The sequence below is a fragment of the Epinephelus fuscoguttatus genome, linkage group LG3 (assembly GCF_011397635.1).
Source record: "Epinephelus fuscoguttatus linkage group LG3, E.fuscoguttatus.final_Chr_v1".
In the NCBI taxonomy this organism is placed as follows: Eukaryota; Metazoa; Chordata; class Actinopteri; order Perciformes; family Serranidae; genus Epinephelus; species Epinephelus fuscoguttatus.
The window spans coordinates 13,679,851-13,707,090 of NC_064754.1; the positions used below are offsets into that span (position 1 = coordinate 13,679,851).

The following is a 27,240-nucleotide window of genomic DNA, read 5'->3' on the forward strand; positions in this document are numbered from 1 at the left end:
ATTATTTACAGCCTGTCATTTTGTAGCTATTCATAATGGAAGTTATTCTATTGTTTTTCTTTTGTAGTTTGTCTACTTGTCGACAAAAATAAAATGAAACTGTTATTTATTTTTGCTTCTGAGTCATTATTTACCTTTTTCAGTACTGCACTGCGCATCACAGATTGGCGTGTTCCTCTCGCTCGCCGTATTCAAGCCGCACGTATTTGAGAGACAGGTCACTTCCGCCAATCACAAGAGCTCTGCAACATTTTCCAGCCAATCCACACAGGCTCGTCTGAAGTACACTTCCATTTATGGACCTGCGAGCACTTCCTCGTTGAGGTGAAGGCTACAAAACGTGTCCCTCCGATGCGAGCCTGTGGGAGTTAAAACACAGGACACAGAGGACGTCACACATCTCGGATTACTGAAGGCGTTAGTAAGCGGACGGACCTGTGTGAATATGGGGGTAAGTATTGTAAAACGCGTTATTTTTTTAAGTAATTCGTGTTATTTAGGAGTGATGAGTAGTTATATTGGGTAATGGGGCGGTAGCCAGTGCGTTGTATCATCGTGTGATTGGCTCCTTCGCTTGACTGACCGTTTGTTTGCCCAGCAATAAACGTTATTGAGAGATATTAACCAATGAAGTGTAAGGTCGTTTTCGAATTGTGCTGTGATTGGTTGCTTTCCAGTTCCTTCATATGTCCATTGGTTGCGCTTGTCCAATCACAGGTCACAAATATTTCTTGTGATTGACACCGCTGTAATCCAATGAACACCTCGCCGGCTTGTCTGTGATTGGTCCAATGTCTTGTTGTGGGCGGGTCATCGTGATGTTTTGTGATGGGATGGAAAATGGCGGCTGTTCGGAAACCGCATTAACTTTACCATACTAGTAACAAGAGCTGCAACAATTTACGCCCTTTTCGTGCATGAAAAATATCGGAATATTGCTATTTTACACGACTTCAGGTCATATTGAGTTTTTTAATCGATATAGACAGGACGACTCCCAAAACGCTAACATTTGCTGGACACGACTTGGTATCGTGAAGGCAAGGAACAAAGCTCGAGTATTTAGACAGTCTTAATTTTATGATAATGATATTTTTATGGAAATTTCCACTGCCGTTCAGTGTGTTACGTTAATGTAAGCTTCGCATATCCAGTCGACGTTGTTTCATCAAATGTGTTAAGTTAGTGTAGAAAAACGTTAGTTTGAAAACGTTGACGTGATTTGAGTTTTAGAGCTCTACAAACACAGCAACGTATTGGTATCTCAGTTAGCTAACGTTGGTCAGGAGTCTCTATTACTTTGTTTTTTTGTAACATAGCTAAGTTAACGCTCGCTGACCAGTAAAGCTACCGAGCGTTGTGAACACACGCCTTCCAGCTGTTTGTTTACTATCTAATGGAGCCAAGTGGCGCGGCGGTTCAGTTTAAGGTCGTTTTCTGATGGGTTCACGTTACCTTCGTACTCCGTTACCTTAGTTGAATACCGTTATCTGCATTTGGCTGGACAGAGCTCCAGTCATAATGGATGACTCCAAGCCAAGGTACAGCAAAAGGCTGGTAAGTTTAAAGGGAACCTGGCCACGCTGGTCCTCTCTTGTAGCAACACTGCCTCCATTCACCAATCGAAGATGGTGATGCAAGAAATTGGTTCTGTGTGTATTTGCTTTACTTGTTACCTGTAGATCAGTTATTGGAGTTATTGCAAGGTATAGAAGCAATGACAAAAGTTCAGCTCCTTGCCAAATGTCTTTGGTTTTTAAAAACATAGTGCAACTTAATTTTGAAGCTGCAATTTTATTTACATACAGAAGGACATACTGTAAAACGATTAATAGCCTGGGCTTTTATTAGCTTAAATCACTGCAATGGACAGGCCTACATTTGGGACAGGCGTCTATATGGTAAAGGCCTTTATTCCTTTCACACAAAACTGTTGCCCATCACATATCAGGAAATACAACCAAATTGTTTATTTAAAACAGTATGAATATTACTTGTACTCAGAGAAAGAGAGTTACGTCAGTTATGTCACCCAGCATACCAACACAACACCATTTTATTCTGCTAAAATAATACTCACAACTTGGATTTATTTTTATGAAAACCCTTTCAATTCTTTTGATTTGAGGACCCTCACACACTAAAAGAATATTAGTAACCTACGGGGTAATTGAGGAATGGACACATAATTTGAGGTCGCCAACAACCTGCTTTTATACATCTGAATAACTTCTATTTAAAAAAAAAAAAAAGTGAACTGCTGTACAACCAGACCAGGCATCTAATAATAGAGACAGGCGTATATTTGTCAAAATATCTAGCCACACCGGGCTAGAAAAAGGGACTGGGTGTTTAATTGAAGTTTTACAGTAGTTTAACAAATAGTATCATAATATCATGTTTGTATAAAAAAGAAAAAATAAGATAAGATTAGTATGATCAACCGTTACACGATTCACCAAGTAAAAAGGAAGAGAAGTGCAATGTGTTAATGATACATTTCCAGAGTCCAGCCCTGGCTGAAAATGGCTCTCTTCATATGTATAATTATTAATGTATTTTTGGCCTATACATTTCAAGAAGTTTGAGTGCAGAAATGTTAAACATATGTTTTGAGACATTGTTATCATTCTGTAGTTTGTCCACCAGAGATTAGAGAGAGTTTTGTTTCAACTGTAAAATGCCTTGTGGCTACATGTCAAAAATCTATCAAAAACTGTTAACATATAAACAAAGGTCTGTTATTTAAGCTCTTGCCAAACAAGTTTGCACAATGCTGCTTAAAGATTCAGTGTGTTTGATTTAGGAGCATCTATTTGCAGAAATTGTATATGATTTTCATTTCTTTGTTGTCATAAGTCTATTAACACCTGAAAATTAGGATTAGAAAATAGAAATAGCGATAGCTTAGAAATAGCCATTAATATTTACATTCAGATTGGGTTCTCTTCCACAGAGTCCTCCATGTTATTCTACAGTAGCCCAAAACTGACAAATCTAACACTTCCTCTAGATAGGGCTGTTCATGTTTTCGCCTCGGCCCCCGTAGTTCTCCTACTCGCTTGGCACACGGGAGAGGTTTCAGTTCTTCAACCTCAATGCTAGATGCCACTAAATCTAAATCCTAATCCTAAAAGCATTTAGCTTCCTGTAAGGCCTTAGATTAATTAATTAGTGTTACAATTAATTTACAAATTACTAAATGTTTTAGTCTGAAGTCTTGCCCCTTGGCTGCTCTAGAAAATGGATTGTAAAACATATTTATTCCCTAATGCACTTTCATGTGTGGCATTATTTAATCTTGATAGTTTGAAATTTGTATGGGTGAGACCTCATCTCTTTATGGAGCATTGCAATTGAAATAAATCCAAGCGGGCACTGAATTACATAAAGGCAAATATGAAACCACTGTATTAATACAACACTGTATATTAATCTATTGTGTGCATGAATGCAGACACCAGCGAAGAGGTGGGAGAGATTATGGAGCACAGGGGGGTTGGGGGCTCAGCCTGGGATTATCCCTGTGTCACCTGTCAGGACCTGGGTCCACCCTGGAGCAGTAGTCTCTCCATCAGTTGGAGCCAATGTTTGAAATCAGTGTTAAGATATTTTGTCTGTTTGAAGGGAATCACATTTCATAATACAAAAGAAGTCACCACTTGTAGCTGATGTTGCTTTCCATCCAGCTTTGTGTCCAGGTTTTGTCTCCACTGAAGCTATTTTCAGATGTGGCTTTTCTCAGCTTTGTTATAGCTGAACACATGCTCTTCAGTTTTTAATGGGGTTTTCCCCTGATGTTGTTTATTATGACATGAATATTAAGAAATGAATGCTGTTTAAATGTTTTGAGGTTCTCTTGGTGAGGAAGAAAGCCTAGTTTTGTATAAATTCCACCTTTAATCTCTCCATAGTTTGTAGATATGATCTGATGGATTCGGTTCCGCTCCTGGTTTTGTCTTTCTTCCTTCCACCGTTTGTCCTTTCTCTGTGATCTATGCCTCTTGTTGTATTTTCACCTATCCACCCTTCCTTCCATGTCCTTAGCGGGCCGGTACCCGGCGACGTTACCATGACGATGGCATCTCAGATGAGGAGATTGATGGAAGGAGGATGTTTGACCTGGAGGAGAAAGTCCACAGTCAGAGGTTCAGCTCTGACCAGGTCCTGCGCATGGAGGGAAAAGGTAGCCGAGTGCAGTCAGTGAGGTTCACATGGTGTGTTTGTATGTGAAGCTGGTTCTCAGGGTGGACAAGCTCAGTGAAAAAGGCTCATTTTAACACCAGACAGGAGTTGTGACAGAGCTCAACACAAATTGCTGCCTTGCAATAGCAAACATGAAGACTGTTTGACAGCGCTGCTTCCTTCCTGTCAATGGCTGACACACAGATCACCATGACAGAAGTTTTAAATATGCCACATGCCATCATATCTGATTGTCTGCAGTGACACTGTCTGTCGCGACCACCACTTTCAGCCAGGATTCAGGAATCTTGAAAAATAAAACAGCCAGCAGTGAATGATAGAAAAACAAAAATGAGTGGATGAAAAGAGTTTCTCGGTCACATTTTAATCGTTTGAGTTTTTGTATTTCTTAGACTTCACGTATGAGTTTGTCCAGAGAGGCGGCCTGAGAGACCCAATCGTTTTTGAGAAGCCTGAAGGACTGGGAATCAAGTAAGCTTCCTCGTAATTTTTGTCTGTCCTTTATTCTCCTCATTTACATCTACCTTACTACTTCTTTCTTTTTCATTTCGTCTTTAGTTAACTTGCTTGTTTGCTATTTTCTACTGGGGGGGAAAAAAAAAAAATAAAACACTGACATTACATCTTGTTCTGTAGGATGCCCGATCCTGATTTCAGTGTCAATGACGTCAAGATGTTTGTTGGTAAGACTTAAGAAATTAAGTTATCTTTCTTTGATAAATTAGTAGTGAGTTTAGTCTGGGCAGCAAAATGTCACTGAATAATACCAGCCTGCTATGACTAACCATTGCTAAATACCCCCCCACAGGAAGCAGACGTATGATAGATGTGATGGATGTGAGCACTCAGAAGGGGACAGAGATGTCCATGGCCCAGTGGACACGTTACTATGAGACTCCTCCGTCTCAGAGAGAGAAGCTGTATAATGTCATCAGCCTGGAGTTCAGCCACACCAAGCTGGAGAACCTGGTCAAGAGACCTGCCACAGTACGTACACACACTACTAAAGGCTCATATGTGTGTGTGTGTTATGCGAACGGAAGTACTTAAGCAACTGCAGGGAATCTGTCTCTGTCTGTGTACTCTCAAAGTAGTAGTATGTTGTCTGTTACCTCAGAGAAACTGTAAAATTCAGCTCATGCCTGTCTCATTTGTTTTGTTTTGTTCTGTCCGTCTCGTGTTTGCGTGTGTAGGTAGATCTAATAGACTGGGTGGACAACATGTGGCCTCGTCACCTGAAAGAGAGACAGAGAGACTCAACCAACTCTATCAATGACATGCAGTACCCCAAAGTACAGAAGTAAGTTCCCCATGTTATCTTTTCTCTTTAGTCAAATCTTGAGAGGGTGTGACTGGCAAAATTACTCGATACATTCAATACACGAATTTCTTCATTTTGAGATGATATAATGAATTGACCTTTATTGACCTGATGTTTGCGTGTCTCTGCAGGTACTGTCTGATGAGCGTTGAGGGCTGCTACACAGACTTTCACATTGACTTTGGAGGCACCTCGGTGTGGTACCACATACTCAGAGGGAGTAAGGTGAGGCCAGAGGTGGTTCAGTCTTCTGTTTTACAGCCTCTCAGTGTCAGGCTCATTTAACGGGTGGATTTTTAACCAAAAACATACATTCTTTTCTTTTATGCTGTCAGACAAATCATGTTGAATGATCTGAAGATGTCCAGATTAGAATGGGAGGGACAGTCTTCATTGATTTCAGTGCAGGGATCAGATTGTGATTTGAGTTGCATTGCTGTGTGTTTTCAGGTGTTCTGGCTGATCCCTCCCACCCCTCAGAACCTGGAGCTGTATGAGAACTGGGTGCTGTCGGGGAAACAGGGAGATGTTTTCCTGGGAGATCGAGTGTCTGACTGCCAGAGGATTGAACTGAAGCAGGGCTGCACCTTCATCATACCCTCAGGTACTTTTAAAACAGGGGCAGGCAGAAATCTGAAATAAGAAAAAAAGAAAGGTTGGATCTAAAATACACCCTCCTCCTGCAGCTCTCCTCTCTCTCTCCTAAGCCCCTCCCACCAGACAACGATAGGCATATACATGCCCTTCATACAGTAACCCAATGTTAGACAGAGAGACAGATCTAATGTGTATATCATCCTCAGGTTGGATCCATGCCGTCTACACCCCTGTGGACTCTATGGTGTTTGGAGGGAACTTCCTGCACAGCTTCAACATCCCTACACAACTTAACATCTGTAATATAGAAGACAGAACACGGGTAGGGGAAAATACTCTCTGCTGAAAGGTGTAAATGACAGGAAGTGATGGATTGTATGAAGTTAAAGTGCATCTTTCACCTCCACTGCAGGTTCCACTGAAGTTTCGTTACCCCTTCTACTACGAGATGTGCTGGTATGTGTTGGAGCGCTACGTCTTCAGCATGACGAAGACCTCCTACCTCACACCAGAGTTTCAGAAACACACGCTGGGCATTGGTATGTAAACAGGCAAACGTGGGGAAGATGTATGATGTCATTTATTTTTTGGTGTAGATATGCTGTAATTGGAACGTGCTCCTTATGTCAGGTCTGAAGAAGCCATCCAACTCAGATCCAGCCAGTGAGCAGGTGAAGGAGGAGGAAGGTGGTGGCAGTGATGAAGAGGCTTCAGAGCAGCAGTCTGACAAGCCTGCAGTTAAAGTTCATTTGACTCCTCTCGAGCTGGAAGGAATATGGAACCTGCTGGGTAAACTGGAGGCTCTACCTTCCAACAAGAAGTGTGTCCCAGCAGGCATACACAACGCCCCGGCACTCATTACACACATCAAGGTATGACTGGTCTCCGTGTGTATGTTTTTGTGAGTTACTGTGTTTGTCTTAATGATGTTTAATGCTCTCCTGCTGACACCATTTGTCCTTACCCTCTGCTGTCCTGCAGGCTCTACTGAAGGAACACGCCAATGACAATCCCAAACTGTCCTACACAGGAAAGCCCATCGTCAAGTGGCCAAAGAGGGTAAGTTTTCATATTAGTAATAGTGTATCTTGAAATATAAAGTCAGAGACAGCTGGACTTGCCAGGTCATTGGTATATGCCACATAAAAGTGGTTCACATTATCCGAAAGGAGTGAATCTGAAGATGAATTTGAGTTGCAGTTCAGCACTGTGTCAAGTTTTCCTGGTCACAAAACATCACAATCATTAAACATTGTGTTTTTGTTAGGTGCCTATTCAAACTTTGAAAGATTAGAGTACATAAGGGCTCACAACATTATGGTGGAAGTATGTGATGGCCATTCCCATGCTTAATTGTGTTTCATAGGTTGTTTCAGCAATTTTTGGGTTGACCCCATTTGTTACACAGATTTGGTGCTAAATCTAACCGGTTTTTACAGCTCAACAAAAGAGAAAAATGGTTAAAAATCCCTCCAAAATACCACATTAAGACACCAAGACCTCGAGGAACATCGTAGAAAAAGCCATGCCATGATTTAGTGTCCAAAACTTGTGACATTCAGAGACTTCAGTAAGAATAGCATTTTTGGTGATTAGATGGCGAGCATTTCTGTTCTGTAAACTGCTCGGAAACCCCATTATTGTCAGTATACCTATGAAAGCCATACATCTGCTCAGCGGCTGATGTCTTTAGTTTGTGGTTGCAAAGTTTCACGAGGCTGTGGTTATACTAGAGTTCACAATAGGTCATTTTATACAGTGAGGTCAAGCTACAGTAAAATGGCTATTATGGGGACTAACATCATCACACATGAATACAGATGAGCTCATTGAAGCCACAAGAGTCTCAGATATCCACTCATACCCACTTTATGCAATTCCAATACTTCTTAGGAACCCTAGTATGCAGAAATATTAAAAACAGTAGGTAAGAATAACATATACTGTATGCAGAAAACTGCAGGGGACTATTTTAAAGTGGGCATGTGTGTAAAGGCAAGGCTCGTGGGTACCAATAGAAACCATTTTTATCCAGATATCTAGATGAGACGTCAAGGGACCCCTGTGAAAATAACTATACCAGTTTTTACCTCAACAAAATTTAGCCTAACTTTTGAGCTTTATTTAACCCACTTGGTACCAGTTGAGTCATTGAGTCAAAAATATTCTCCATATTTGGACCCAGTGTTCACAACAAATGCTGGCTGTTGTTCTTGTGTTTATTCTATTTTTCTCTCACCACCTCAGCCATTGATCCATCTTTACTTTTCTGCTCCTCTCCACCAGCCCTCGTGGTACCAGCCTCCTCCTCCTCCACCACCTCCTCCTCGCCCTAAATTGACCTCCACTCCCATCGTTCCACGACCACAGAAACCAGCCTCTTCCATGTCTGTCCTGAGACGGCGCAGGGTCAGGTAACAAAGCAGAGATTGGCGTGAATGTTGTTTTAGTCACACTAACTAGTTTTCTGTTGCTTACATGAGACCTCTCTTAGTTCAGCTCAGCAAATACCAGCTGTCTGAAGCAGACAACGTTGAACTATTTTACGCCTTCAGAGATCATCCATGTGCTGTTACATTTTCTCCTTCTGCAGGTGTAAGCGCTGTGAAGCTTGCATGAGACCAGAGTGTGGAGACTGTAACTTCTGCAGAGACATGAAGAAGTTTGGCGGACCAGGGAAGCTCAAGCAGACGTGTGTGCTACGACAATGTCTCTCTGTAAGAAAGTGTTTTTTACTTATTTATTCATATATGCTGGAAATATCTGTTTTGTAACTTTCCCTCTGCCCCCTCCAGCCGGGCCTTCCTCTGTCTGCAGTATGTGAGATCTGCAAGGAGCCCAATCAGGAGGAAACTGGAGACCCCTCCCTCACTCTGATGGAGTGTTCCAACTGTGCACAGATAGTCCATCCTGCCTGCCTCACGGTACAGTGCACACACACATACTTAGGCTCTGTCTGAAATTAGTCCCTATTCACTATACAAAATGCGATATTTATTGGCCGCCATTTTATTTAAGTTTCTGAATTCTGAGTGTAACATTTATGCTCTACAAAGTTCCCTAAAACAAGTAAAATCAATGGGATGTACATTTTTTTTTATTACTGACATTCCCATACTTCTCTAGACACTTGACTGTCCCACTGTTATTTAAAGATGTGAACTAACCGCATACACTTGACTGCCATGCTGTCATTACAGACATGTGAACAAACCACAAAAACTTGCATCCCACTGTTATTACCGACATGTGAACTAACCTTAGATGCTCGCGTTCAGCTGTTATTACCAGGCCCTGAGGGAGTGTGCCGGTGTTTGAGGCCAATTTTCGTAGTGACCAAACAGTATAATTACATCGTCATGTGATGCCCTGTGGCCCAAAGGATTTGTTCCCATTGACTTGCATGGGGAGAGAGAGACATCTGTAAACTCATGGATTAACTCCTTTTGAACGTCACATGCCCCACAAAACGACTTATTTCATTATCACAATTTTATCAGTTTGGTCTGGTAACATTCACAGAGTCTAAAAGAGTTGATCATCTGGGTAATGTTATACATGGCAGTTAAATTTTTTTTTTGGCTTCATGTAATAAACATGGCCTCGTCTCCAATGCTGTGTCCAGTTCTCTGTATACATCCATGGTTGATAGACATGTGAACTAACCACAGATGGGGTTGGGTACTGAACGCTGTACTTAAAAGAGTACTGACCGAATAATCTTGGTACTACCAAGTACTGATTCACGTTTAATCAATCTGTGCTAAATTTCAGTACCCAAGAGCATACCTGGGTGAGAAGGCTGTGTTCAGACAAGGGGCAAAACTATCGTTGCAGCGCCAACAGTGTCGTATTTTACTTTAGAAATAGCCTAGTATCACTGCTGTTTGTGACTGTTTTTTTTTTTTTTTAAATTACTGGTTAATCCACATATGTGTCAGTTGTACCTAAACAGAGCGCGAAAGAGACGAGCAGACACATGCAAGCAAGCAGACAGATAGACGGAGCTTAGCTTTATGTGTGATTAGAAAAAAGAGCAGAGGAGCAGAGTCCTTACTGGTACTGATTCAAACACCAACCCTAATAGACCCTAAAATGTCCCGCTATTATTATGTGACTAAACCACAAACACTCCTCTGTCCCGCGGGTATTATTGGACGTGAACTAACCACAGACACTCGTCTATACCGCGGTTATTTTAGACGTGAACTACCCACAGGTTTCATACGATGTACTGGAAGTTTGACTTAAGAAATGTAAGTACTGGAATACCTTGAAAATCAGACATTTTCCAGATTGGTCCATGAAAAATGGTATTTAAATTGAATTTAGAGGAGAACAGAATGCGAAATTATTTTACGAAACTTACTATAAAAACGTTTAATCTTCCAAAGCCGCCTGGGCGGTAACGCTACATGAACTCCGAGCGCCAATCGGTCGGTAAACGCCAGTAAATAGTCGGTTCCAGGATGTTTCGCCAGCCCGCAAAACTGTTACACTGGAGCAGCGTCAGCCGTTACGGCGGGTTTTCAGCTGTAACTCCGCAGTAAAAATGTGGCCGTGTGTGTCTGACTGTGAATGGTGGAGCCGCTGAGTGGATCTGTGGAGTTTGTTAGTCGCAGCGATGGCTGTTAGCAGCTAGCTCCGCTTGTTAGCCGATGACCCGCAGTAGAACGGGCAACCGCAACCGCCGCACTTCACATCTGTATCCCGCAGGACTCCACTCAGCTCTGGACACTTCTCGAGATGATTTATGGATTAATTGTTGTTTGGCAGGCAGGTAGGAGGCTCGGTTATCTGGGAGTGTAGCTGTGATGTAAATAAATAGTCCGAAGTCAGTTTTTATCACAGACTGTGAGAGGACATGATTTTAAACCTCCAGGCTTATTGCAGATTAAGAAGAAGAATAGAGGCTGAAATAAAGTTTATTCTCTGCTTCTTAACAGTGAGATCGATAAGTCAGAGTTTGTGGTTAATCTTGGTACAAATAGTTGTCACAAATTAGTTATTAATGGTCTCAGAGTTTGTGATTTTAAGCTTTTCAAATGATCAGTAAGTGTGTGCTCAGTCATTCTTCAGACTTGTTAAAAACTCCCCTGGTGAAATGCTGGATTGTACATGTGTTGAAATCATGTGTAGCTGCAGTAAAAAGCTTATATCAATGAGGACGAATCACAAGCACTGTTTTTAAGAACAATAACAATAGTAATCAGGTATAAAAAGGGTTTTAGTCTTGTTTATCTTTTATTTATTTGTGTTTTTATTTTCTCTCTTCTTCCTTTATTTCATCCATTGTTCACTAACAATATGCCTGCATCTGCCTCTTCAGGTTCAGGGTGAAGGAGTGGTGAATAAAGACCTTCCCAGTTGCTGGGAGTGTCCAAAGTGTGTCCAAGGGATCACTGACCAAGAGGTACACAATGCCTTCTCATCAACAAACACACACACACACACACACACACACACACAGTCTCAGGGTTTCCTACTTCTTGTATGTTCGTATATTGAGCACACTGCTACACACAGACCTCTGAGTCTCTCTTGCACTCAGTCTATTAACCCGCCGTTCACACACACTTGGTTGCAGTGTGTCAAAGCTAACGGGTATTGTGTGTCTCCTGTCTGTTTGTTTTTCATTGTTTATCTATTTATTGTTTTGTTTTTTGGTTGCTTTATTTTCTGTTTTTCTTTTAAATTTAATTTAACTCCGTCAGTCATCAGGCAGCGATGAATCGTTGGCTGCCGGCCACCAGCAGCACATCCGTCCCCATGGCCCCCTGGTCCTCAGACTGGGCCCCGGGCCCTCTGCTACCATAGGGGGTCCTGTGGGCACCCAGCAGGATGGGGAGGTGGTCCGCTGTGGTTTCTTCCCTCCTCCTCCTCCTCCTCTTCCTTCCTGCTCTTCCTCCTCAGCGTCACTTCTATTGGTGGCGGCCCCTCTGCCTTCTCAGCCAATCAGCTCGAGACTGGTGAGAGGTGCCGTCTACTCTGAGTACATCCACCCGTCTGTCGAGTGCACCCCACCCCTTTTTTTCCATTTCACCTTTTCAAGAGAACAGACACAACTCTTGGTGTAAATTTCACCACTGAAACGATCTTGTTACAGACAGATGGATTTCCTATTAAAGAATTCTGTTTTGATAGTTTATACAAGAGTAGTGCCTCTTCTCTCAGACCGTTGGCTGTTTTCATTTCGGAGCTGCCCTCAGCTCAGATTGGTTTCTGTGCTTTTTTTCCTTCTCCATACTTTATAAATTATTTTTTTTCCTCATGGCTGATTATAACAGACAGTGCGTAGCTGGTTTACTCGAGTTAAGACAGTAAGCTTTTTGACAAAAGCATTTCTCCAGGTTTGGGTCGCACTCAGACCTCGAGTAGTTGATGTGCTGGAAAACAAAATGAAAGAAGTTAACTAATGACTGACAACATACAAGAGGTTTTCAGTATAGCTGCATGATATGCAAAAAAAATCTACATTGCAATTATTTTGACAGATATTGCGATAGTGATTTTATTCAAATGGTAATTTTTGCATTTCATTCTGACTGAAAAAATATATGTGATCGCTATGTGAATGTTGCTGGGGTCTGTAAGAAAACGAGCATGTTCCCATACGTCTGAAATGTGTTTTGTAGTTCAGGGCATCCCTGTAGCACCACAACGCTTCATTTATCATGGTATATGTTGTGACACATTTTCTCTTTATCAAAAAGTTGCAGCTCCTGTGATTTGGAAATTGCACTTGGCCATATTGCAATTTAAATAATATTTCGATTTACTGTGCATGTTTGCTCTTAAGATTTTAAATGTTATCAGCACACTGCTGGACACATCAGTCTCCTCTTCTTCAATGTCAAAAAGGACTGATGTTGTTCAGCCTTCGTCTTCACTCTTTCCTCTTGAATATCTGGGTGTACTGATATTGAGACTGTATGTCTTTTCTTTTCACTGTTTTGTTTCATCACAGCAGTAACTGACTGTTTGAATGACTTTTTTTGTCTGTTTTGTGAAAGAATCTTGTGAAATAGTTGTTGTTTTTTTTTGTTTTTGTTTTTTTTCCTTTCTTTTTTTGCTCTTCTGCATGAAAATTCACATTTCTGATGTTAAAAATCTGACGTACCTGTAAGCAAAATGCAGGTTGACCTAACTCACTCAAGTAACCATATTCCTACATAAAACCTATTTCTGCACCAATTAAAAATGATCTTGAGGTCTTAAAAAGCAAGTGTCTGACACCTGTAGACATCCTGCGCTGTTATTTCTAACTAAAAAGTACTGAGTACCGTGCGATACGTTATAATAATGACTATGACCATGAGGATGTACTCAGAGGTATTCTGATTTTTAAAGTACCACAAGTTGCACCAAAGGATGCTCTACATTACTTCATGTTGACTTCTTGCCTTCAGCTTGTTTTTGTGATGATCTATACAACCTTAATTATGCTTATGTAACTGCACTTTTGTAAGTGTGAGTAGCTGATGGCAACAGCTTTAGTTCTGGGTAAACTCTTCCTTTAATGAATCACAACATAAATTATTTTGCCATTTGTGTGTTGCTTTTAGTGGAGGTTTGTCCAGTGTTTCATGATGTTCCTTCAGAGGCTTTACCACATGAAAATATTGGCAAACACATTTTCCCCTTCAGATCATGAATGGATTAGACATGATCAGAATTAGTTATTGAACATTAGAAACATAATGGCACCTTCTGCCCAAAAGTATGATCGGCATTGGAAGACTTCATAATGCAAGGCCAAAACTATCAGCTAAGTCAGTTTCTTAAATCACTTCTGATATTGACATTATTTTCTTTTCCTGTCATCAGTCTAAAGGAGAAAAAGGTGAAGGCCTCCCAGTGGTGAGTATTTATTCTGGGGCCTCTACTGTGATTATTTTTCTTTTAATAGCCTCTCTAATTTAAGGTCTCCTTACAATTTCCTTTGTGTCTTTTTCCCCCATACCTTCCTCCTCTTCCTCCATATTTTCTTTTTCATTCTGTGTTTCCTTTCTTTTATGTTTTCTTTCTACCTTTCCTCCCATTCTTCCCTCTATCCCTGTGTGTCCAGAAACGGAAATCTTCCACCCTGCTGGATGCTCGTATGGCTAAGATTTACCGTCGACACAGACACAGCCGCGATGGAGACGACTCTGCCAGTGATGACGATGATGAAGGTTTGTCTATGTTTTAGAAAACCCTGACATCCAGATATCTTTTGTTGGGATTCTGATCACTTTCTTCTGACCTGTTCACCTCTCCCATCCATCCATCCATCTCCGCAGCCTCTCAGAGAAGAAAGATGGCGCTCCATGCCCGAGGGGGGGGCCACTCTTCCAGGAGGGGCTTTGGTGCCAACAGGAGAGGCCTGCTGAGAGGAGGCTCCTCCCACAGAGGGAGCAGAGGAGGAATCATGACTCCTGGCTCCTCCTCTGTCCTCAGGCTCAAGCGAGGGATTGGCATGAGGGAGGGTGGACGGAGGGGACGAGGGGTGAGGCTGAGGGGAGGCTCCAGGATGCAGCGAAGAGGAGACGAGTCAGAGGAGTCGGACGATGACGACGACGATGACGAAGAAGAGGAGGAGGAAGAGGAGGACAGTGAAGACGGAGACAAAGAGCGACTGCAACGTCGACGGAGGAGGAGGCGCAGGACAGATGATGATGAAGATGAGGATGAGGACAGTGAGGGGCAGGAGTTCGACCCTGAAGAGGAGGAGATGGACACGCTGGAAGATGAGGAGGAGGAGGAAGAGGACGTGGAGGAGGATGGCCGCTGGGATTCAGACCCAGAACCTCCAGTCCTCTTGGTGTCTGATTTGAATGATGACCTGCTGAGTGGCTCCTACCTAACTGTCACTCTGCAGCGCCCCCACAAGGCCAAGAGACACTCTGGTAAGACTTCAGGTTTCAACAGCGACATTTTAATCACTTTAGATTTGGTCGTAGTATATATTTCCATAACTGAACTGTAAAGTCAAAATTAATGTGTGAAACTCAAACATGTTGTCGTTGCTCAGGCTCCATAGTTCCAAAGCTTGAAGCAGCGATGGGTCTGAGGACGGCTGCAGTCGGTGCTGGGGGTCAGCAGGGCTTCATCCAGAGGAAGACTGCTCTGTCCAAACCTTCACGACTTAAGGGCGCTGACACCACAGGAGACAGCGTAACCCCAAGAGGACCTGGCAGGTAGGGCTCAACACAAAATCAATTTCAGTTTAATACATTGCTGCTGCTACTCATGATACAAAATTTTGTTTTTTGGGTATTTGAAATTTAGCCCCACAAGTTAGGGGTTCACTTTTTTTTTAACCATTTTTTTTAAATCAACTTTTTTATTGCCTAAATTTCTGTGATTTAAAATGAGAGGATTGAAATAACTTGCTGCTTTTATTGTGGTGCACGTAAGGTTACGTCTTATCTGTTTCAACAAAAACAAAGCCGAAGTGAGAAAGCAGAAATTGGTGGACAGTCTGAGAACGGACTTTCAGCTGCTTCAATTGCAACTGGAATTTAGCCAGCCCAGCACAAACTTCTGCCGGATCCACAAACCTTCTGTTGCTGCTGTTAACACAGTTTAGACAAAGCCCGCTGCCCACATATTTAGTTTGAGTTGCTACAGCCACTACTGAGTCCAACTCTGGAGCTTCCGTCTGCTCTCCTCCCACAAATATTCTCCCAGCAGCAGGGAGAGATGGTCGGTAGCAGTGGCGGTCAGTGCTGATATTCCTTGGGGAACTAATACACCCATGAGCCGAATAACATGGGAGTTGACCAGCTCCAACTTCGTTCACCAGACAAACAATAGCTGACTCTTAACCAAAGCTTTCTTTAAATCAAACTTGAGTGCTCTGTAGGCTTTACATGACTAGTAACTATTTGTCTTATGCGTGTCACGTCATTTACCCAAACACTATTCAATATTTTTATGTCATAGGCCACGTCTACGGGGTAACCATGGCGACAGGGGCAATAGAGATCACTCTGCGACTTCTTCAGAGGAAGAGGACACTGCTGCTCCTCCTGCGCCCTCCTCCCTGTCTCCTCCTTCCCTGCTGTCTCTGCCGTCCTTCAAGGACGTGGGCAACGAGAGAGGAGGGGAGAAGGAGGTGTGGGTGTCTGTGTTCAGGTACCTGCACAGAGCCGAGCTGCTGGCCTGTATGACCGTCTGTAAGGCGTGGTACAAGTGGTATGTCACACTCTTTTATTCTACAAACAAAACACTCAACAAACTCAACAACTCTGACATACGTTAAACCAATCATGCTTCACCGTCCTGTGTAGGAGCTGTGACAAGCGTCTGTGGAGTCACATAGACGTGAGTCGGTGCAGCCCGCTCAGTAACCAGGCCCTGGCTGGGATCATTAAACGCCAGCCCACATCTCTGGACCTGTCCTGGACTCCTTTGGCCAAGAGACAGCTCAACTGTCTGCTCACCAGGCTCCCAGGTACAAACACACACTAAGGCCCAATCCCATTTCATATTGAAACTGTCAAACTACTGGAGGATCATGCAGCCCTACCTCCCTACTCCTTCACGTAAATACGGAGGTGGAGGGAAAGGGCTAAGTGGTAGAGGCAAGAGGCGTATTTGGGATTGAGTCCTACATGAACACACACACACACACGTCCCTCTGTCCCTACATGTCTCATTCCCTCCTCTCTCTCTGTCTTTCTGTGTGTGTCTTCAGGTCTGAGGGAGTTGAGAGTGACTGGTCTGTCCTGGTCCTGTCTGTCAGCGCTGGTCTCTCCTACGCTGCCCTACCTGCGGCTGCTGGACCTGCGCTGGTGTGAAGGCCTGAAAGACGCACAGATTAAAGAGCTCATCACCCCGCCTGGTCAGTAGCAGCCAAAATGAGCAGCCCCTTGGCGAAATGGGCCTGTAGTGGTATTTCACTGCAGATGGTTATTGTGTGGATCATTGTGATGACAAATAAAATTACACACAGATAATATGGTGACAGTAGGATCTTCAACATGTCCAGAAAAGTTGATATAACTTAACTTACTTAGAGACTTCACCTGTTCTTGGCAGTGTATCTCAAGTGACCTTTTCTTCCATCTCTGTCTGTAGGTTCAGAGTCGTCTCGCAGCAGACTGAGGAACATGGTGACGCTGTGTCTGTCCGGTCTGGACATCAGTGAGTCCACTCTGAGGCTGCTGCAGCGCCACATGCCCCAGCTGGAGAGGCTGGATCTCGCTCACTGCAAGGAGATGTCAGACTCGTCCATCGCTTTACTGGCAGCAGCTGGGACTCACAGCCGCAACAGTCTCACTGAACTCACACTGGCAGGTTGGTGTTTGAGCACAGTCACACTCCCACTGGTCGAGCACATGACCTTTCATCTATCTGGTTCTTAGGAAGGAGTTAAAATGTTTATCATACTCGTGACACCACTTTTAAGAGCATGATGCCTCTTTTACCTCTTCAGCAATCGTTGGCAGAGCCGAGATAACTGACTGCTAAGAGCACTTTAACACACTAACTAACTAGCCTAACTTCTGTGTGACCAGGTTGCAGTGAGCTGACGGACGGCTGTCTCTCGTACCTGAAGCGTCTTTCCTCTCTGACGCTGCTGGACCTCAGAGGCTGTAAGGGCATCAGCAGACGCGCCTGCGACGCCTTCATCTCTGACCTGTCTCACGTCGCACTCTTCTGTATGATGGAGGAGAAGCTCATCCAGCGCCTGGATTAACACACACTGTTAAACGATCAGCTGTGAGAGAGGGGAGCTAAAAACTGTACATGCTCAACCTATTGTGTGTTGTTCTTCAAAACATGAGGAACTCTAAACCAGAAACATTAAACGTGACCAAACTGGCAGCTCCTAAAACCACAAGTTCTCCTGATACTACATTTAAATAAAGACCTCTTTCACATTGTAGGGAGGTTTATGTTTTTTCACTATGCATGACACTAGGCCAACAGTTCTCTCTCTTCCTGTCTTTGTGGCTAAACACAAACAAGCTTTTTATTCTAAAATTTCAGACTACTCCTTTATAAAGTCCCAAATTACAGACTGAATTGACTCCAAAGATTGTTGTAAGTTCTTGGAGGTTCACGTTCTCTTCATATCCTCTGTCATTGCCAGAATGACCATGCACAAAGTATACCCAGAAGAAGTCTGGCTAAATATGAAACTACCTTTACTGTGTACAGACTGACGCAGGATGACATCTCTTCATTATTTGGGAGAAAAAAAAGGGGAAAATAGACATTTTGGTTCACTACACTTGAACAAATATATTCTGTGTGTGTGTACAGTGAATCCCTTGTGTGTATATATGTTTATTTTTTTATGTTTCATCCATGTTAGGATCTGTCAGACAACTGACATTGTACATTTTTTTCTAACAGTGTTAAAAACTTAATAAAAAAGTGAATGGTTGAACTTTGTGTTTGTAGCATTTGTTCAGGAACTAAAGCATTACGTGTATTATACAAACATATAAAGTATTATACTTAAAAGGGACAGCTCTCCAAAATCAAACATATTTTTCCTCTTACCTGTAGTGCTGTTTATCAGTCAAGATTGTTTTGGTGTGAGTTGCAATGTTGGCAATATCAGCTGTAGAGATTTCTGCCTTCTCTTTGATATAATGTAACTAGATGGCACTCAGCTTGTGGTGCTCAATGTGCCAAAAGTACATTTTAAAAACTCCATGCTACTGACTCTTTTCAGAAATCACAACTAGGTTACTCAAGATAACCCACAGACCTTGTGAGCAGCTTCATGTATGAACTATTTTCTTTCTACCAAACTCAGGGTTCCTATGCAAGTATGGAAAAGTATGGAAATACATTTGATCAATTTCCAGGTATTAAAAAGCATGGAAAATGAAAAATAAAGTATGGAAAAATATTTATGTTCCCAGACTATTACCACTGTTCTAAAATACTGTTTTCTAAAATAGAAAATTAGGTATTTCCAAAAAATTTTTTAATCAATCCGGGTTGTGTTTTATGCCGGGCCAAGCACAGTTTGTGTGAGAGCAAACATCTCAGAAAACATACCGCCCCTTTTACCTGATTGACAAGTGGTATGTCCAGTCCGCTGCCCCATGACCCTCCTCCAGCCCCCCAGGTATCAAGTTTCACTCCAACATTGCACCTTCGACAAGAAGACGAGTTTCACGTGGTTCACAATGGGTAGATGCAAGTTTCTGGATGGATGGCTTGACAATACCACATATAAATACTGGTTGGCCAAGGATTCCCAATTCACACATAGAGCTAGATGCAAGCTTTGTGTGAAACCGTTTGACATCGTCAGCATGGGGGAGAAGGCGATTCTGAGCCACATGAAAGGAAAAAACAACGTCTCGTTACTGCATCGCTTGCACCCAGAGTCCCAACCTTTTTGCCTCAGCCCAGACATTGAACTTACCTGAGTTTTTATTTGCATGCCATTATGGTACTTGGCTACAGTCGCCTATTAAGAATAATTAAATATGATGTGAAATATGATACACTGATATATTTACTCAGATGTCGCATATTCTCTGAAAAAAAACGCAGAGAAGTCTGGACATTAGGGTATGGAAAAGTATGGAATTTTGAAATTCCAAATGTATAGGAACCCTGCAAACTACACATGCCAACTTAATCACTGCACAGAAGGAATTTTGCATCTCCTGCTACTTCACCTGGCACCACTGAGCTAGGTAATGTCCTCACCTGAGGAGGACATCATTCATGTTTATATGTCGCACTGTCACATGAGCCTCTCATTCATTAGTAGATGCACGCTTCCTTCTGCGCAGTAATACAGTCGGTGAGTGTAGCTCAGGAGAAAGAAAATAGTTCCTACAAAAGACTGCTCACAACAAGGCCTGTGGATTATCTTGAGTAACGAGGTCATGATTTCTGAAAAGAGACATTAGTGTTGAGTTTTTTAAAATGTATTTTTTGGGCACTTTCAGCACCACAAGCTGAGTGCCATCTAGTTCCATTATATTAAAGAGAAGGCAGACATCTCTACAGCTGATATCTCCAGCACACAATCTAGACTGATAAACAGCACTACAGGTAAGTGGAAAAATATTCGTATTTGATTTTAGGGTGAATTTTCCCTTAAATATAATCTCAAAAAAATATGGACTCCTGTGGTTATGAGCCTGTTCGGAGGCAACCAGCTGTGCTCACATGGGAGCATCAGGTGCTGTGAGCTCCTTCACTGCAGTTTGTGGACAGCAGAGGGCGCTGCTGCTCTAACACTGCAGACCGACTTCTGTGGCTATTCGAAGCACCTTTATACAACAGATTATACTGTGCAGCTTATTTGTCTCAACTGAAACCAGTTTAATGAGAATATGAGACAGACAACTGTTTTTCACATTCCTCCTCTCACAACACTTTTTCTTTCATTTCACACAAATCAAATTATATTATGTACACCATGAATCCATTTACTGTTGATGGTGGTGTAAACATATGGCACACCACATTTTGGATATGTCACTTTATCCAAGTATGGCAGTGTATAAAAGCATCTTTGTCTTGTTCACAGTAGGATGACATTTGTTATTCAAATACAGGTCTTAACAGCTCTGCACCTTTAAATCAGTACATGTTCTGTAATGGCTAAAATCAAACCTACGTAGCTGAAGGAAAAACAGTAACGCCTGCATACTTACTCCATGTCACAGCTTTTGATAATTATTTCCTCCTTACCCTGAAATCAAACCAACACCAACAGTGTCTGCATGTTCAGTGAGATTATGTACCTTTTGTAATTAGGTGAACTGACCCTTTATCGATAAACAGTTTACTTCCTATTTAAAGATCACTACAAAGACACAGATGATCCAATCTCAACTTTTATTACAAACCAAAAATTCATTTACATCTATGCAGAAACACCATCGCACAGTGTGTGTGAGTCATCTGTGTGTGTGTGTGTGTGTGTACAGTGTGTTGAAGTGCACATAGGAGAAGTTTCCCTTGTTGGCTTTCTCCCAGAAAGTCTGTTCTGGCAGAAATCTCTTCATATTAACCAAAACTGTAACCGAGAAATCTCTTTCTGGACGGAAACCTTCAGGGAAAACTCCTCCCAGCTGCTGTTGAAAGTGGTCCTGTGTGTGTTTGTGTCTAGTAGCTCTTGGTGGTCTCGTATGTTTCTGGGAACGGGAGGCTGACGTGTCCACTTCCAGCCACCAGAGGCAGGATCCCAGCGTTGGGAACGACGTTCCATGACAGTGTCAGCGTGATGTTCTTGTTAGCCCTGAAGAGGAGACAGACATGACAGTTAGTCAGCAAATCACATGACAGATGCTTGAACTTAAACCTCAGATTTTATAATGATGTTAGTCTCTGAGGAAAGATGCTATTGAGTTGCATTATGGGAAATCTAGGATCCAGGATTTTTGGAGTCCCATACAGGACATGTCAGCCTCTGCAGTTTTGATTATAGCTTTTTTTTGTATCAGTTTCCCATCTTTCCACTAACTTAAACTGCTGGATCAATCCTGTAAATTTGGCAGTTTTTAGGTCCATAAAGTGACTGACCAAATCCCCCACATATTGTTTTTTGGCAGAATGGGAAAGCCTCTTTGTTGTGTTGTCACATCCCTAAAGACAGTCAGATCTTGTCAGCCTTAACTCACCTATATTTTTGAGTGATACTGAACAACAACTAGTCTTTAATGAATCTGCAGCACAGTCTGCGTGGATGCCAGTTCGGGATTTTCACAATTTTTACAGGTGGAAAATTGACAACGTTGGTGATTAATATAATGATAAAGGATTTTAGTCATTCACAGATATTAACCTTTGTGTTTAAAAGTACAGATAAAAGAAGTGTTAACATTGGAGCTTATCAATACCATGATCTTTAATTATTTAGCCCCGGGGTCTGATCAATACCAGCAAGATTTACAGGGTTAAAGCTTCACACATCTAATGGAAAAGGGCATATGTTAAAAGCGCTGCCATTTTTATAAACTGGTCTGTGTAAGCTCTTGATCCACAAAGTAATTAACAACTATGATAAATGCTTTAAGTATATAGAACAATATTTCTCCCTCAAAATGTGGTTAGGCACAAGTATATAAAATGGCAGAAAATGGAAATATTCAAGTAAAGGTACCTCAGAATTGTTTTTATTCATGTGCCAAAAGAATGAACCAAAAGGATTTTGGTAACCTTTGACAAATCAACTAGCACCTCTATCAGGTCCAATTTCTACTCATAAGTAAAAAAATTCCAAACCCCAGATGCGTGTGTGTGTCTGTGTCTAACCTGAGTCCGTTCCCGTCATCGAAGAAGAAGTATTTGGACTTCATGTCTCTGAGGTTCAGTTTGGTGTTTTCACCTCGAAGGACGATCTTGTCCCACAGCACCACCTGGTTCAGAGACTGACACACACACACACACACATACACAATGTCAATCAACAATAAAACTGTATATGAGACAGCGTTCGCTCATTTTCATCTTATACAAAACAACTTCACAACACTAACTGATCACTAACAGAATCTTATTTCGTTATGCAATATCACTGATCACATGCTGATCTGAAGAACGTGCTGAATAAACCCCACAGAGACAAACAAACCTGAGCTTGTGCTTGCGTGTGTGTGTGTGTGTGTGTGTGTGTGTGTGTGTGTGTGTTCACTATGACTTACATTGCTCTTTGTGGTGTACTCAGCTGACAGATAGAGAAACAGCTGTTTTACGTTCCAGTCGAAAATTGGCTGCAAATGTAGGACAAGTTAAGGAACAACGTACCACAGGAACCAGAGGTGTCTCTCATCACACACAAGGCACAAGAGCAACTCTGCAACCACGTGTTTCATGATGAGACGTCACTAAACAAGACTCAAGATTAGAACCTGGTGAACGATTGCTTAACTGCCCGACACGCAACACTGGCTGTAACTAAAATAAGCTTTCTTTCTTCTTATTACATGCTCTGTGCACAACAGTACATGTAGGATTATGAAGGATATCAGCTGCGAGGTCAAAGGTGATGAAACCCAGATCACTGCGCTCTCTGGGTCCTGTGAAGTCATCAACGTTCTTCCTGTTTAACAGAGAGAGAGAGAAGCAACATTAAAGAAGAGAAATGATGGAGGAAAGAGGAGGAGATCTGAGGGAAAACCTGCCTCCAACCTGAAGAATAAGTTTAAACAGAAGGAAGACTGATGGTATAGAGCTGATTGTTAATACATTATTTAAAAAAACTCCTTTGAAAGCTGCATGAAAACACATCTGACTGAGAGTGAAGGACTTTGGAGGTGTTAATGACATTCAATCTAACTGGTGTCACTCACTATATATTGAATAACCTTTGACTAAAATAAATGTTAAACATCTACAAGTGTTTCATAAACACTTTGCAATGCAGTTATTGAGGTTTTGACCTTGAATTACTTGCAACAAATTATTTACACGCATGTAAATGCTCTCTCAACATGAAGTGCATTTTTGTTATTTTAACAGCAACATCCCCGGGGTATTATTTTCATTTTTGTTTAAAGTTGCATTAAATTAACCACAATCGACAGCATTTCATATTAAGATTATTCCATTGTAACTTGTATTTACTGCAAAAGTCAAAAATCTAATGTTATTTTTACATTACTGTTCCCTGATCTGTTTTCAATCCAGAAAGATTTTTTCTAAACTTTTCTGATTGCAGATATTTTGATCATTTTATTTAGTTTAATAGCTTGGTACAGCAGGGTTGTCGGAAAATGTCTGATACAGGTGTGAATGTTACCGGACATTTACTAACAATATCAATTAATTCATAATTTCACCAACTAAGTTTTGGTTAGGGCTGGACAATATATATATCGATATTATATCAATATTGTGATATGAAACTAGATATCATAAATACTGTCTTTTCCTAGTCTTTAAGCTGCGTTACAGTGAAGTGATGTAATTCACTGAAATAAACAGACTGTTCTGGCTGTTCTATTATTTGCCTTCACCCACTTAGTCATTACATCTACATTACTGAGGATTGCTCATCAACAATCACACTGTAGGGAAAGATTGAAGAGCGTGTATTTGATGGAAAGCATAACGGTCAAACTCAAACTAAGGAATTATGCTTTCGATATTAAGTGGACACCAGTCATACTACAGTTGCAGAGGCTGATTAAGGACACAACTTCTCTCTCTCTCTCTCTCTCTTTTTTTTTTTTTTTTTTTTTACCCCTTCCTGTCTCTGCCCTCCAGAGTTTCTCAACTAGCATAAAAGTGTCTTGTTAAATATCTGGGTGGCTGTATATAAGAATTAGGTTATTTGGGTACCTGTGTCTGTGTTGCCTCTGTAAACACAATATGAGCAAGATAGATCGTTGCAAAGCTTACATTATGTGATGCACCATGTCTGTTTGCTCTCTGATATATAAGATTACATTTCTCAAGTGCAAAAAAAAAAAATTCTTTTGTTAGAGCGCCAACAGTCAACTCTATATCTATCTCTCAAATATATTGTGTTATCTAATTTTCTCTATATTTCCCAGCTTTAACTTTTATTAAATGAACTTTTTATCTCAATTTTAACTTTTCACATGTCTCTGGATTTAATGTCTTCACACAAACTGTCACACAACAAGTTTACCTCAGGGCAATATGGTGTAAAATGAACAATTCAGTGATCTAATTCGAGATTAATAATGTTATGTGACCAAGTATTCAGTGACAACTCTCAGTGCTTGAAAGTTGTGCATGTTTACTGGATCTCTGTATCTGTGCTATGTCATGAATTCATCAGTAGGTGTGAGATGAACAATGAAGCTGTTCATAACTGCTGCATTAACGTACATGCACTTCTTGTCTGACTTTAGGCTGCATTCATAGTTACAGACTGATACAACCTGAAAAAACACGTATTCATTCAGCCCCACAGCCACAGAGTTTCAAGCACAGTAGATATGAAACCGTGCAGTTAAACCAAACACCAGCAGGCCCTGCAGGCTGAGTCTGCATAAGAGGAACGTCAGCATCCAAAAACACCGACTGTTAGGACCGGTGGTCTTTGAACTGCTCACTTCCGTGTGCATTACAGCATCAGTTATACATGCTTATATAGCTATAATACAGTACAGCACAGTGGGAAAGCAGGTTAAGTCAACAGCTGTTACACATGATGCTCGATAACGAAATCTTACAGCATGACTTTGGAGACGTGTATGTCCACAGGAACTCTTCTGTCTTTGAATGCTGTCGTGACGAAACAGCCGAAAGTTAAGGCCGCCATGACGCTCAGGGAGAAGGCGAATAACGAGTTAGCTCTCGACAAAACCGTATTCATGTTTAAAGAGCAGCTACAACCACAGGAATGATGAGAATAACAGTAAATCAGTAAGAAACGAAACGGCCGCTAGCTGCGGTGTACAAACCGGAAATGTCGTTTCATACACTAAACGAACGTGTACTTCCTGTTATGCTTTTCAAAATAAAACGAATTCGCTTGTTTGTTTGTTTTTTTTGTTTTGTTTTGTTTGTCGTCGAAAGTCACGTTAGATAAAAGCAATTGTTTTGTATACGAAAATGCATTCTTTCAAAAAAATATATATATATTAGTTGTCTTCATTGACGCAGGCTAATATTTGCAACAGACTGGCAGAAAAATATGCAACATGTTACTCAAACACTCATTTTAGACAATCAGCTTGAAAGAGTGTGCCGTAATTAAAAAAAAAATATGTAACTCATTGTAGTAGTGGAAGTGTCCTTAAAGATTATTTTTACTCTCCGGTATAAAATACGAGCGACGAGTAAGCGGAAGAGGTACCTCCTTTTTTCAATAACTTTATTAACAGCGGACTCGAGAACAACAAGGGGTTTGTGATGGACCTATTCACAGATACACAGTCACTACAGTCCTAACTGTGGATTGGTAATTTATTGGTACACCGAGAAAACTTCCTAATTTAAAAAAAATGTAAACATATGTTTAAAACATATTTATTTAGGTATAGTATTACCCTACATCATACATGTTTGTATGTCATTTATATCTACAATATATCAGTCAGTCAGTTGTTAGACTCACATTAAAATGAAGCTGAAACCTATTTTATTTCTCTTACCTCTTTAGGGTCAACTTCCTGTTTGATGCTGTTTGTCAGTACTGAGATAAACCTTCTGTTCTGTGTTATAGCCTGTTATCAGCGTATGGAGTTTTATTGCATGGTTATTGCAGTTCAGTACAATGTACTCTTACATCAAGAGTTGGTGCCATTTGACTAATTCAAATAGGCTCTTGACACGAATGTCAATATCAACATAATTGCCAGTCTTAAATTAAACTGGCTCAGACCTCACATATAATAATAGCGTAAAAGTATAATATAGAAATAAAAATGCCAGGATCACCTGGCTGCATCACACACACACACACACACACACACACACACACACACACACACATACACATACACATCACAACATTATAGATCATACAGATAGAGTCTGACACAACACTTTTTGTACCAATACTTTAAAATAAATAGCCTAGATAGGTAATGATAATATTATGTTGGGCTTTATGAAACATGTGCGTATATTTCCTCACAGTTTTTTTACATTTGTCATTTCACTGGTTTTTGCCTTTTGTTACTATTTGATACTATATAATAGTTTACTTCTCAAAATCTCAAAATACAAAGACCTCTGCTTTTAAAATTAAACTGGATTTTGCAATTGATTTTACACTGAATGCACTGCAACATTTAAGTTCTGTGAATTAACCTCATATGTTTTAATGTGTACATGGAATTCAGACTGAGGCTGCCAAAGTTTGACCTACATTCAGTTAGTATCTCTGTTCTATATATACAGAAGCTGCTGCTTAAGTTACACTGCTTGTTGCATGTGTGTGGTAGAGGGGGCACTACCTACCTACCAAGCCTTGTTTTGTATACAGGACTAATGTTGGTTATTTGGTGTATCTGGTCCAGTCAGTGAGAGTGCACATTGAAATTGAAATACCGTACACAAATGTGCATGCAGTACTAAAATGTATCAGGATTCGCAAAACAGTCACATTGTTGCTACGCTAGGAGCCTGGCAGGAATAGTGAATTACATGTATATGTTACTAATATCTCATTTTTACACCAATACACCACAAAGACATAAAGTTAGAGTAATGTTATGCAG

General features: G+C 41.2%; 2 protein-coding genes across 3 annotated transcripts; one reads left to right on the top strand and one right to left on the bottom strand.

Annotated features, from left to right (window-relative positions):
• The first annotated feature begins 299 nt into the window (after positions 1–299).
• kdm2aa (lysine (K)-specific demethylase 2Aa) lies at positions 300–18,506 on the top strand. Of its 2 annotated transcripts, none has more exons than XM_049570481.1 (25): positions 300–451; positions 4,048–4,186; positions 4,599–4,677; positions 4,843–4,889; positions 5,015–5,193; positions 5,400–5,506; positions 5,659–5,752; positions 5,978–6,131; positions 6,331–6,446; positions 6,537–6,663; positions 6,755–6,996; positions 7,106–7,183; positions 8,411–8,538; positions 8,718–8,841; positions 8,920–9,048; positions 11,454–11,537; positions 13,952–13,984; positions 14,193–14,298; positions 14,407–15,012; positions 15,138–15,303; positions 16,052–16,303; positions 16,399–16,562; positions 16,806–16,952; positions 17,189–17,407; positions 17,629–18,506. In XM_049570481.1, the coding sequence occupies exons 1-25, from the start codon at positions 446–448 to the stop codon at positions 17,808–17,810; spliced, it is 3,708 nt and encodes a 1,235-aa protein (XP_049426438.1). In that variant the 5' UTR covers positions 300–445; the 3' UTR covers positions 17,811–18,506. The 2 variants fall into 2 exon arrangements, with proteins under 2 accessions (XP_049426438.1, XP_049426427.1); XM_049570470.1 differs by lacking the exon at positions 300–451 and adding an exon at positions 801–1,557.
• Positions 18,507–20,929: 2,423 nt separating this feature from the next.
• Positions 20,930–25,485, bottom strand: spcs3 (signal peptidase complex subunit 3). Its single transcript, XM_049570718.1, has 5 exons — positions 25,246–25,485; positions 23,066–23,141; positions 22,744–22,818; positions 22,355–22,470; positions 20,930–21,338 (listed from the first exon to the last, which is right to left on the bottom strand). Exons 1-5 carry the CDS (start codon positions 25,386–25,388, stop codon positions 21,206–21,208), a joined length of 543 nt encoding a protein of 180 aa, XP_049426675.1. The 5' UTR covers positions 25,389–25,485; the 3' UTR covers positions 20,930–21,205.
• Positions 25,486–27,240: the final 1,755 nt, after the last annotated feature.